At 49.5% G+C, this 13,796-nt stretch overlaps 1 protein-coding gene across 1 annotated transcript in view; it reads left to right on the forward strand.

Moving 5' to 3' along the window:
* ZC3H15 (zinc finger CCCH-type containing 15) overlaps nt 1–13,796 on the forward strand; it is a 243,772-nt gene that overhangs the window by 108,385 nt on the left and 121,591 nt on the right. Inside the window, exon 5 of the mRNA XM_078680489.1 lies at nt 9,298–9,389. Within this exon, the coding sequence (XP_078536615.1) occupies nt 9,298–9,389 (92 nt within the window). The remainder of the gene's footprint in view (nt 1–9,297; nt 9,390–13,796) is intronic.

The following is a 13,796-nucleotide window of genomic DNA, read 5'->3' on the forward strand; positions in this document are numbered from 1 at the left end:
AGATCCGTGCACCCTGAACAGAGTACACTCGTCACCAGCTGACTGGACTACGGAAACGCCCTCTACGCCGGAACCACAGCCAAGCTACAGAAAAGACTCCAGCGCATCCAGAACGCCTCCGCCCGACTCATCCTGGATGTCCCCCGACGCAGCCACATCTCCAGCCACCTGAGGAACCTGCACTGGCTCCCCGTCGACAAGAGGATCACGTTCCGGCTCCTCACCCACGCACACAAGTCTCTCCACGACCTGGGCCCCAAGTACCTCAACGACCGCCTGACCTTCTACACGCCCACCCGCCAGCTACGGTCCACCAGCCTCGCCCTCGCAGCCGTACCACGCATCCGAAGAGCCACCTCCGGAGGAAGATCCTTCTCTTACCTGGCTGCCAAGACTTGGAACTCCCTCCCCATCCACCTTCGGCTGACCCAGGACCATCTCGCCTTCAGGAAACAACTCAAGACCTGGCTGTTCGAGCAGTAGCATACCCCTCCCCCCAAGCGCCTTGAGACCCTCCCGGGTGAGTATTGCGCTATACAAATGGCATGATTGATTGAGTGTCCGGAACACATATGGCCCACGCAACAGCAGTCTGACAAAGGGGGGCAAAAGGCGAACTCCGCAATTCAGCAGCCAGTAAAAGTGCATTCAAATCACATATGAAACAAATCGACCAACATGTCCCCCACCATAGATAGGAAACGAAGTGCCGGGCTCCATTACCCAACTGCGCCGGACATCCCGCCAAACTAAAATGGCCGCAAACGGACGCCATGACCCACGTGCGCCGAACAATAAAAGCATACTATTAAAACCCTGTGATGATATCGACCTCAGGCAGAAGTAAGGCTGCAATAAAACTGGGACCAGAAGGTAACTAAATTAAGCTACGGTTAGCATGAGGGCGAGGCCACCCACTGAGTGAACCGAACCCTTCACGTCTTCCTATAAATCCATGGCCGCCCAATATGGAGCCAACCCGCCACACTGACGGTTCAGCAGCTGAGTCCGCCGCAGACGTGCTGAAAACTTAAAGCAGGGGCATGGCCGTATGCCCATACCCGCCTAAACCTCGAGCTAACCCGGAGAGGACCATACCTATGCGCGCGAACCAGGAGAATGGCCAGCCGCTCCCCTGAAGTAGCCCCTACGGTAACCAAGCCCAAAGCCCCTCAGATCAAAAAACGCTCGCGCCCCCGCCAGCCTCCGGACAACGGAGACCGCGAACCGGGAAACCACCCAGGCTGCAGGGCACCAAATGCGACATGCCGAAGATGAAGGCCATCTCACGCTCCCACACAAAGCCCTAATTATAAGAATTATTCAATTGAGATAATCGGAGTTCATGTGTCAAAGAACCGCGTAGTTGGGAACGAAGTGTGAATTCCTAACCCTGGGCATAATTGTTACTGAAAAGGACCAGGGCCTGCCACTCTCAGCCGCCTAAACAAGATGTGAAGGCCGATACAAGTCCAAGGCCCCATCTCTGTCCCGCTTCCTGGCTCCGGGGGGGGGCTTGAAACATTCCAGGTCACATAAAACAAAAACCACAGAAAATACAAAGACATGCGAAAAGGCAACCAGGGCTCGTTGCTCCGAACCGAAGGCAAGGAAGCAACGTACTTTGAGGGAAATGATGAGCGCGATAATGAAAACAACACAAAAAACCGCAAGCCTACTCGTTCATCTTCTGGCCTGCCACCCTCAGCCGAACCTAAACAAGCTGTGAAGGCTGATTCAAGCCCAAGGCCCCATCTCAGGCCCGCGTCCTGGCTCCGCACTACAAGAAAATAACCAAAGTTTACTCCCCCACAATTTCGACAATTTAGCACGCACAACCAATCCTATTGCTGAAAGACTGTCCCCGTCGGCACAGTTAATAAAGTCATGCATCACAACCGAGCATTCGCTTCCTGTCCTCAAAAAGGGGGTGGGGGGGAGGTGGGCGTGCGCTTGAAACATTCCCGGTCACATAACACAAATAAACAGAAAATACCAAGACATGCGAAAAGGCAACCAGGGCTTGTTGCTCCGAACCGAAGGCAAGGAAGCAACGTACTTTGAGGGAAATAATGAGCAAAAAGCGGGAGGACAGTAGTCTGAATTGGGGGGTAGTCTCACCTCAGCCATTGCATTTAGAGGGGTGCCAGCCGCGAACCACTTCAAATGCCCGTAGGGGGGTAAGCAACAGCGAGCGCCTGACACACGGTCACGCTTATCCGGCCACCCCTTTTGGGCTCCGCGTCTTTGGCAGCGCTCCCCTTTTCAGGGGATGCCCTGCTGGGGCAATTACCGGCTCTAGTCTCAGACCTTCCCCAAGGTACTTGAGTGGCAGACGCACTTCTGCTTGTGACCTCAATGATGAGCTTCCTCCGCATAATGAAGACAACACAGAAACAGCAAGCCTATTCGTTCCCCCTTTGCAAATGGCGCACCGGGCCCCGGTGCTCAAATACACATGTTCATACTCTGGCATTACACATGCTCCTTACACAAGAAAGCGATACAAAAGGGGATGATGGACGGAGCGTTTAAACAAATCAAACACTCACCCCCAGTCAACTGATCTGGGTTTAATCCATCACCATTCTTTAGTTCACTCAGCCACCCCAGTTCAGACATGGCTATATGCAAATCAGTCTGACCCTGTGCCTCGTGGGAACAGTCCAGCCCTTGTATCGCTTTGTTCGCCCTAAGTGTGGCAGGGTATGCTCAGACGTGAGTCCCTTGCTCACTTGGCCACTGGATTCAAGATAGCCTGGCTGATGAGGATTATGAATCCGAAACCGGTCCCAGGATGCTTGTTTCCGGTCCAGGGAAGACATGGCTTGGCAGTTCGGGCTGGATTGTTCCCATGAGGCACAGGGTCAGACTGATTTGCATATGGCCATGTCTGAACTGGGGTGGCTGAGTGGGCTAAAGAATGGTGATGGAATAAACCCAGATCAGTTGACTGGGGGTGAGTGTTTGATTTGCTCAAGCGCTCCGTTCATCATCCCCTTTTGTATCCCCTTACACAAGAAAGCCACTGAGAGACTAGAAGCAACGCCTTGAGCACTTCCTTATGCCACCAAGTTTTGTAGCACCAATGTACTAAAAACTGAACAGGCTGTAATACCACAAGCACGCTATTGCATTGACACCGAGCGGAGGTGGAATTCAACCAGCAAAGACAAACGACACGCTCCTTTTCAATAGAGAATATACCGCAAGTTTTGTCATCTGTGGACAATACTCAGCGAATATCACATCAAAGCCAATAAAATTGTGAGCGCTTTCATATATTGCTTATAAATCACTCATGCGGTGTCCGAGAATTTAATCAGAACAAGTTTAAATGCCACATCATGCTCACCCGAGCCAGACAAACGTGAACCCGTCACCCGCGCACGAGGCCACTGTATTCTCTGCTGCACAACAACACCCCCGGCGGACCTCCCTGCCCCAACCCCTTCCCAGCAGACCAGAGCGACCCGACTCTCACACGGAGCCACCGGCAGGAAGGGGGGGGAGAGACCTAGGCATAGTGCCCACACTCACCGGAGCAAACCCGACGCCAGATCAAAAATGTGTGTCACCCCGCGAGGACACTACGACGCGTCCGGTGCGGCAAAGAGGCAGGGAAAATGGCGAGGGGTGCTTAAGTACCCCTCGCCCTGCCTGCCGCACCGGACGTGCCCACTCAGCTCCTCCTAGCTCCCCTCGGGACTCCGCCTGCCCGGGGGAGGAGAGAGGCTAGAGAGGGGCGTGGGGGAAGCCCTCGATGTCTAAGGGGCCGCCCTCCTGATGGCCACTGCGTGGCCTCGGGCAACCGCATTCCTTCCCACCTCGAAGACAGTGGGCGGGAGCCCCTTCTGGGAACCGTGTCAGAGGATAGGTGTTTGTTTACTTTAGGTCGGCCTGCGCAAGCTTCCATGCACCTCACGCTTGCTAGGGGTGCCAGCCATCCCAGGCCGCCTCCAGCAGGGGGGCGCACACGCAGTGAGCAGACCGCAGCGCGTCCTTGGTTCCTAGACTTCGCAGTTCTAGCCGAGGTGGTTGCCTGGAAAACATAATCCCTTGCAACGTGTTGGACTTTACCGTTTCTGAAATGACAGCCCTTTTCTTTATAGTTGGCGCACTGACAATACTTGCATTTTCAGTCATGGTAATAAAACACATATGTATCGATGTTTCACTCTATCCACCAACATTAACCTACATTATCTTAAATGGAAAGAGTGCTCTTTTAACGTGTTGCAGGGAGTGCATTGTTTTCGCAGACGTTCCAGCGCCTCGCCCCTGCATCAAGCACAGCAAGCTTTATCTTTTCAACCTCCTCTCTTACCAGGCTTTTCTCCTGACCCTCTCTGCTTCTAGTCACAAGCTGTGCTCTCCAGGAATCTGACCCCAGACCCTCACTTCCCAGGTCCTCCGGTCGCAGTTCTGTCATCCTAGGCATAGTCCACCCAGATGCCACCCCGAGCACCTGCTACCATCTACACACCTGCCTCCCCAACATCTGCCCTCAACCTCCCCCGCCACTCTGGGCGTCACATCTATCTTCTCTCCATCAGGTCCTGCTCTCAGGGTTGTCTGCCCGAGTTCTAACCTACAAACACCTATCCCTAGTTGTGTCCCTCTGCTCCTGCCCTCCCAGGGTCTGCCCTCTTAACTCCTGGTCTCTGTTCCTCCCAGAACCCACCTTCCCAGCTCCTCCGTCCCACCGCTTGGCAGCTTATCTCCTTTACGTCAAGGTCCTGTCTTGTACCCTCTCGTTCTGCCCGTTATGTTTACTCCCAACCTCATGCAGTTTTCCATGCCACCCGTTGACCCCATCTTTTGCTCTTCCATCCTAGCTCCTGTGTCCGAAATCATACCTCTTAGTCCACGGCCCTAGCTCTGCCCTACCATCGCCTGATTTCAGACTCTGCGTTCCCCTAGCTCTCGATCTGCCCTCCGGCTCTCTCTCCCCGCCCGTCTGTAACCCGTGTGTTATCCTTGTGCGGTCAGACAGAGCGTGTGCCTCCTGTCTGCAGCAACCGCCGCGCCCTCCTCAGTTTAGCCCTCTCCACCCACTCCACTTCCACAGACGTCCTCTTGCAGCACATCTGGACGATGGAGAGTAAACACAGTAGCCCCTCACACGTTCACCCCCTTCGTACTCTTCAAAGGGAGCTCACCGGCCCGCGCCTGGGTCATGCGGGTGTTGTGGTGGGCAGATTAATGGCTAACCTCTTGGGCTGTTTCTCAGACTTGCAGCGTTAACGCTGCCAGCGCTTAGTCAATATTTAACTGGTGACCACAAATCCCAGCGCAGGTCCCACCAGAACCCACCTTTAAGTGCTAACAAGGCAGTTCTCAGCCTCACTCTCTGCCCGGCATGACTGGATGGGGGCAGTAACTGGGCACTTCAAGGAAGCCACCCCACTGACACCACTGGGGTCGCAATACACATGGACAGCGCTCCTATCGTGAGGGCTTGTGATATCTTGAACCTTCCCACGTAGAAGGGTTTCTTACGTGGGTGGTGTCTCGCTGAGTGGACCCACCTGGTCTTTCAGATCAGATTGCTGCCTGCGACTGGCACTTTCCCGCCGTTGCTGCTTGTTTTCTCTTTTTCCTAAACTGTCCGGTCGTTGCCGTAGCAGAGGCTGTGCCGAAAAACTCCTGCAAGCAGGACATTTCTCGTTTGAAAAAGACATCCTCTCCCAATCCCCAAAGATAGTTCAGTGTCTCCATGGTAGGGCAAAGCTGGTTCTGCTCCAGTGAACGAATGATTCCCCGTTCCCCCCTCCGATGCCAATAGACCCCCCCCCCGCCCCCCCCTGTCCACTGGGTGCTTTCAGTTTTATCTACCCACTTGAGAAGCTGCCTGTGAGGTTCCCAGCCCAAGACAATAGTGCTTTGCACTGAATGCAGAGAGGCTTTAGAAAGAAGGTGAAGAGCTTTCCAGGCACACTGCACTCCTAGAACAAAAGCAGCCGGAGCAAGACTCATCGTTGTGCCTCTCACCCAGTATGCGCACTCCCTGCTCCCCATTGTACTCTGCCACCCTTAAAAGAGCCACCAGAGAGCTGCTCGGCGAGTCGAGAAACACGGTGCGTCCCCATCACTCCAACACTACGGCTTACTTAACCTTTTCCATGCTGATGACGGAACCGCTCCGTCATCAGCCGCGGTGGTGCTGTGTTGATGACGGAGCGGTTTCGTCATGGCCCGCCCGACGCGCCTGTGCAGCGCTGATTTCACGCCCGCACGGCGCGTTCTATTGAGCGGACGGGGCCATGACGGAACCGCTCCGTCATGAGCACAGCTCAACCGAAGCTGGTGACAGACCGGTTCCGTCACCAGCATGGGCGTGCCGCGCGGCCCCCCGCCCCCTTAGCGCTGTGGCTGAATAGCCACCGCAGCACAGGTGTTAAGCGTGCTGCCGCCCCTCTGTTATCAACCCCCTCAAAACGAATCCCGCAACTTTACCCCCCAAATGCAGCCCTCGTTTAGCTGCCGTGCGCAGCATCTGTGCAGACGAAGCAAGAAGACAGAAACTGTGTGCCACATGTGAATGTTCCGTGTTCCCTGTTTTAGAAGTCATCGCCAATGCAGATGGGAGGAAAGTAAAACAAACTTTCGGCTTTGGCAAAGGCAGCTGCGTGTTTATAATTGCATCGCGCTTTGACTTCAAGTGAAAGCGCGATGCAATTATAAACACGCGGCTGCCTTTGCCAAAGGGGAATGATAAAAAAAACTGCATAGCTGCCAATTATGAGACAGTCTCCCGCCGCGGTAAGAGATTCAATCCCGCTGCGCGAGAATTAAAGGAGACAGGGTGGCAACAAACAACGAGTGACATGCCTTCAGTCCAATCATTGCGCTGCATTTGGCATAATTCGTGACTCGAAATGACGCGCTCGGATCACTACTGAAGGCGGAGCTGAGACGAGGCTTTTGGAATCGTATTGATTACAAAAAGCCTTGTGCGACTAGAGCAGCGCATGCGCTGCTGACGTCAGGCCGAGACCTAAAGACCACCTTTTATGACCCCTTCCCGTAATGGAATCCTCCTACATTATCAGGACTTGCTAGAGATATAATACACAATGACAAATATTCCTTTAAGTACTGAAATGCTACAGAAATGTAGGTGTTCTATAAAGGGTTCCCTTTTTGATGAGACAATCATTTAATAATGAATTAGGAAATTTTGGGTTCAGAAGCAAGGCATCTAGAATATTTCCTTGTTGAAGTGCTCGAAATCCTTTCACTTTGAAGTGAGCCACCACGAGGTAGCAGTTTATGCTCCCAAAGGGGGCAAGTGTCCATCAACTTCTTTGCCAGCCACATGAGCCGCAATTGCCTTCAATTTTACCCGAGGTTTGTCTCCCAATTTCTTCTGGGTTGGAACCTCTATCACCCTTCCCTTCCCCCTTCCCTCCCGTCCCCTCCCTCCCTCCACTGAAGAAACTGTTTCCTCAGAGCAAACATAGTCTTGGTTGCACAAGACATGGCGGTGGTAGTCTGGTTTCCAGAGCTTCTAGAACTCTGTTTCTTTTCCGATTTTTGGTTTATTGAGCCTGCTCCCTTTATGCCAGTGGGAAGTGGTGTTGAATATATACAAGAACAAAGCGACACAAAAGGGGGTGGGTGTTTGATTTGCTCAAACGCTCCGTCCATCATCCCCTTTTGTATCACTTTGTTCGCCCTAAGTGTGGCTGGGTATGCTCAGACGTGAGTCCCTTGCTCACTTGGCCACTGGATTCAAGATAGCCTGGCTGATGAGGATTATGAATCCGAAACCGGCCCCAGGATGCTTGTTTCCGGTCCATGTAAGACATGGCTTGGCAGTTCGGGCTGGACAGTTCCCATGAGGCACAGGGTCAGACTGATTTGCATATAGCCATGTCTGAAATGGGGTGGCTGAGTGGGCTAAAGAATGGTGATGGATTAAACCCAGATCAGTTGACTGGGGGTGAGTGTTTGATTTGCTCAAACGCTCCGTCGATCATCCCCCTTTGTATCGCTTTGTTCGCCCTAAGTGTGGCAGGGTATGCTCAGACGTGAGTCCCTTGCTCACTTGGCTACTGGATTCAAGATAGCCTGGCTGATGAGGATTATGAATCCGAAACCGGTCCCAGGATGCTTGTTTCAGGACCATGGAAGACATGGCTTGGCAGTTCGGGCTGGACTGTTCCCATGAGGCACAGGGTCAGACTGATTTGCATATAGCCATGTCTGAAATGGGGTGGCAGAGTGAGCTAAAGAATGGTGATGGATTAAACCCAGATCAGTTGACTGGGGGCGAGTGTTTGATTTGCTCAAACGCTCCGTCCATCATCCCCTTTTGTATCGCTATATACAAGAACATCCTGGCTCGTGCTTGGAGATTGTGATGCTATATTTAGGTGGATGAGCTATTTGTGGAGAGGGCATACTGTTCTTGCTGATAAAGTCTGTGACCAAATCTGTTTACACCTACAATTGAAGCCGTTTTTTTGTGGTAAACTGATGGATTTGGGTCCGTTTTTTAACTTCCCTCATTCTGTAGTCTGCTATTTCTTTGTTGAAAGACGTAATTGTTCAGTGAAGGGTTATATTACTGCCATTCCAGGGTATGCCGGTCCAGTGTTTGATCTTTAGGTTTCCTGTTTCTAAAGAGTCTTCAAACTTCTTTCCACTCAAAGTTTTAGATTTTATTTTTCCCCTGTGATATTTGACTTTCTACTTACTTAATTTTTTTATGTACAGAACTCCATTAACCCCTTGCCTGCTCATGACGAGCTCAGCTCGTCATGAGTTGTGCCGCTCACATGCTGATGACGAGCTGAGCTAGTCATGTAACGCGGCTTTTAGAAAAAAGCCGCACAGCGCAAAAATAACCGGCGCACGCATGCGGTTAATGGCTGTTATATGAGCTTGCAGATTGAGTGCTTGGTATATCCTTACTTCATTCTGTCTTTTACATAGGGGTAGTGTTGCAAAATAAATCTTAGTTTTTTGTGAAGATGGCTTTTAATGTATGTGATGGAAGGTAACCCTTCAGTTGTCGCTTCCCTCTTCTCATCATTCAAAACAACTGCAGTGTTTATACAGCAATACCTTGATTTTTCAGGTGCAGGGCAAGGTAGGGTGTTTTCAGAGAAAACAATTTCGGTACGTATTATGTATCTAACAGGAAAATTACTACTGAAAGTACAACTCATTCTTTCTTGAATGATTTTCTGTTGAAGTTGGTCATAGTTAAATACATCCCCAGAATTTCCACCATGTCAACTTTATACAAGTAAGACCTGTGTTAAATATTTTCTTTTCTTTTCCTAGATACAATGGACACTTGGGATGACAAGAAACTGGAAGAGGTAGTCAACAAGAAGCATGGTGAGGCGGAAAAGAAAAAGGCCAAAACTCAAATAGTATGTGTCTCTTTTGCTTTTGATGATAACCTAAAATTAGAATAAGATTATGTTGTTTTGGACTTCTGAGTAAGCTCCTGAGGTTTCTCGTTTCTTTCTGTTAATGAAGGAAGGGTAGAGCTACCTTAGTTAGACATCTGACGCAGTTTTCTAGTTGTTAGTTGCAAAATGCCCTGGATCAAACGGGTAAATAAGCGTGATGGGGCGCAACTTGTATCAAACACAGCCCCATGTTGGCCCCTGGGGCTCAATTTAGCCACTAAAGGATCGTTGGAGCTGCTAGGGTGTAAATGTAATACTACAATTGTTGGTTTATCTTCTTAGCATAGCGCATTTTAATGTTTTTCATTGTGTTATTAATACATTTCTAGGTGGGAGTATAGTGGGGATTCTCTGTTTTTTCGTGTGGCTAGTGGATTTTTCTCAAACAACTGTGTACTGGATATTTAAAAAAAATACATGAGTATATGTTCTATTTTAATACTGTTCACTCACTTGTAAACTTGATGCACTTGAATAGAAAATCACTTTTAAAGTCGCTGCTTGCTGATAGTTTATTTTAATACGTGCTTGGGGGACCAAAGCTTGTTTGTCTTACCTCGCGTTTCCCGGTTGTAATAGATAGCCCGCATAGTCTTTGTTAGGTCAGTGCTCTAGTCTCTCGTTGCAGGGGATAAAAGCCAAACTGGCGCGAGCGCGCAGCGGGCGCGCGCCAAAGGCAAGCCCGTTGGCGCCCAGAGCGCGTCCAGCGACAGAACCCCTGGTCGTTTTGGATCCCACCGGCTTGTCAGAGCACAGATTATGGTGCTCGGAAGTGGTGAGTGCTGCGGCCCTAAACTTGATCTCGGTATGGAGGGTGAAGAGTTTTCATGTCGGGCTTGCAGCTTCCAGTCCTCCTTTTCTCTTGATCGGAACACGGATAAGGAGATCGGGGACACCGAGGGGTCAGGGTCTGAGGAGAAGGTGGGTAGCTTATGACTTTAACAGAGATACCCCTACTACAGAACTGGAGTTACAGGACAGAAACTACTCCTTCTTCCTCGGTCAGGAATACTGCAGCCAGTAGCAATAGTCTGGTCGGGGGTAGGATGGCAGTCACCTCTGTTAAAATGCTTACTCCTAAACATGAGATCACTGGGCAAGCATAAGTATGATCTGAAATGCCTGCTCCAGGTCTCTGCACTGGGCTTGGTTTTCCTCACAGAGACTTGGACTAGTCAGGCCTCGGCCCCAGACTGGAATAGCGCCCTCCCGGCAGGTTATTCGGTAGTCAGTCAGGACATGGAGTACAGTGGCGGGATAGCAAAAATTAATCGTGATAACCTGAAGGTTTATAGCAAGCCTATTATACAACTGCCTGCGGAGGCCTTTCATTTTGTGGTGAAAATTAACAACACTTCCACAGTACATGGGATACTAATCTACAAACCGCCGGGCCCCAGAGCCCCTTTTTTTCTGGCTCTACAGACCCTGCTTGAATCTTTTACAAATTCCAACTCACTCATCATTCTGGGTGATTTTAACTTCCATCTGGAACTTAACAACAATCCAGATACTAACTGGCTTCTTGATAATTTAGCAGCTTATGGTCTCCATCAAAAGGTGGTGGACCCCACACATCTGGCAGATCATACACTTCATGGTATTGTCTCCACTAATTTGGATGTCATACTGAGTAATCCCGCACCTCTTCCCTGGACTGACCCTTTTGCAATTAATTTTAACCTTCATTATTCATTACCCACACAGCTGGATATAAAGAAACCAGCGAGCATAAAAATCAGGCAGTGGAACAAAACCCAAGGCACTGAATTGGAGCTGGTTCTTAATAGCTGCTCCCCGGTTCTGATCCAGGATAACTACGAGGCTGCTAGCTAATTTCACAGTTGGCTAGCCCTGGCTGTACATAAATTGGCCCCACTAAAAGAAATTAAATCCAGAAGATCGTTGGCACCATCTCCATGGTACGGTCCGGAACTGAAAAAGCTGAAAGATTTATGCAGGCAAGCCGAACGTACTTGGAGGTTGGAACAGCAGATATCCTACAATACAGCGCTACAACAATATAAAGAAACCATTATTTTAGCAAAAACCACCTACTACTCAGCTAAAATAACAGAGGCTACTAACTCTACCAAGCAACTTTTCAAAAATGTTAAAGTACTATCGAAATTGTGTCGGAACACCCGCTTTAGTCCTGATTCCACTTTTTGCTATAACATGCCCAATTTCTTTAAAAATATGATCAATATGTTTTATGATGAACTTCGGAAAAATAGGCAGGGAGGCGATGACGGTCCATCTGATACCACTGAGGATATGCTGTTGCATTGTCAGCTGAACTTGTTTTGCCCAGTAACCCCTATTGAAGTAACTAAATCTATATGTTTCACCAAGTCGGGGTCACCATGGGATCCCTGTCCTCCGACTGTGATACATCCGGTGTCCCAGACCATTAGTAAACATCTGACTCCCATTCTCAATCAGGTGATCACTTCAGGGAGCTATCCGATGGTCTGGAAAAAGGCCTGTATCAGACCCGTCTTGAAAAAGCCAGCACTTGACCCATTAGAGGTTAAGAACTATCGTACCATCTCGTGCCTACTGATGGCTGCTAAAATTCTTGAGGGCAATTAACCAGGAGCTGACATCTTGCCTAGTCAGCAATAACCTGCCGGATTGCAGTCAGCATGGCTTCCGGTCAGGGCACTCGACTGAGACGGTGTTAGTTGTAGCAACAAAGGAGATCCGGAGGCAGGTGGATAGGTGTGTGTGTGTGGGGGGGGGGGGGTAGAGCGATCCTCATCCTCCTTGACCTATCCGCAGCATTCAACACTGTGAATCACACGGTGTTGGTGCAAAGGCTGAAGGCAGTGGGGATTGGGGAGGTGGCTCTGTCCCTCCTCTTCTCCTTCCTAGTAGATAGGGAGCAAACTCTATACTGGGAGAGTCTGCTGTCAGATACCTTCCATCTGCCATGTGGAGTCCCACAGGGTTCGGCACTGTCACCAACGCTCTTTAATATCTATGTGGCCCCGCTCGCCAGTCTCATTAGACAGCATGGGTTCTCATTTTTGTCGTACAGTGACGATACCCAAATCATCATCTCGGTATCAAAAAATTCGGAGCAGCTAGCTGCTATATTCCATGCGTTTCTGAGGCGCACCATGAGCTGGATAAGTAATAATTTCCTTAAGATCAACACGAATAAGACATGAGGTCATGGAGTTTGGTGGCGGTCCATCCCTATGGGATCACACATGGTGGCCAGTAGAGGCGGGCATGTGCCCAATACCATCTATGAAAGTTAAGAACCTGGGGATCATCTTTGATCAACTAGGGTTTTCTGCTCAGATCAACCACGTAACTTCCACTTATTTCTACATTTTGAAGCTACTGCGGAAGGTGTTCCCTTTTATTCCTCATGAGTTAAGAAACACGGTTGTTGTGGCCTTAGTCTTATCTCGATTAGATTACTGCAATGCTCTTCAAGTGGGTATTGACAAGGCACAAAAGACCAAACTGCAGTCCATACAAAATGCAGCTGCACGAATACTCTTGAACATCCCAAAAGGTCACTCCACTTCAGCGGCTATAAAGTCGTTACATTGGCTTACAATACAGCAGTGCATGGATTTTAAGGCCTTATGCCCTGTGCATAAGACTGTATAAGGCGGCGGTGATTCTGATCTGCGACAATCTTTCAGTGGGATATCCCCAACAGAAGCCTCAGATCAGCTAACTCCGGCCTCATTTGTGCCACCAAAATTTGTAGAGCCAGATTAGGGTGGGGGGGGGTTAGAAGCTTGTCACATTGTGCAGCTAGCTTGTGGAACCAATTGCCCATTACACTCAGACGTCAACCAAGCTTGACCGTTTTTAGGAAGCAAATAAAAACATGGCTGTTTCCGGGGTCTTAACTGATTAGTTTTAATATTCTTAGATCTCTTTTCTCACTCTTAGCGCCAAGACGCCTCGGCATTCGAGCGCTCTATAAACTGTACTGTAATCTAATCTACAAAGAAAAAGATTTAGAAACCTCAAACTATCATGTCATGGGTGAACATTCAGAGCGTTCCAAAGTTATTACGTGAGCATAAAGGATAAACATGAGACAAAGAACAAACCGAATGAGAAAATCCTCAGTTACCCTCAACCCCTTCATGATCTGCACCCAGCCATTTCAATATCTTTGTTTACGTAACTGTCCCCTAATACACACGTGAGATGGCTTCCCTAATCAAACAGTCAAAGGTTTCTTACTATTAGTAGAAACCCATCACTCTCCTCCTTTGAATTTTTATTTCCCTAGCATAAAACCTACAACAGTGGTTTCCACATACCCTCAAATCTCGTATGGGTGCTGTCTAGTTTTCTTGACAACCTTTCCATTGCTAATAAGACCCA

The sequence above is a fragment of the Lissotriton helveticus genome, chromosome 3_1 (genome assembly GCF_964261635.1).
Source record: "Lissotriton helveticus chromosome 3_1, aLisHel1.1, whole genome shotgun sequence".
Classification (NCBI taxonomy): domain Eukaryota; kingdom Metazoa; phylum Chordata; class Amphibia; order Caudata; family Salamandridae; genus Lissotriton; species Lissotriton helveticus.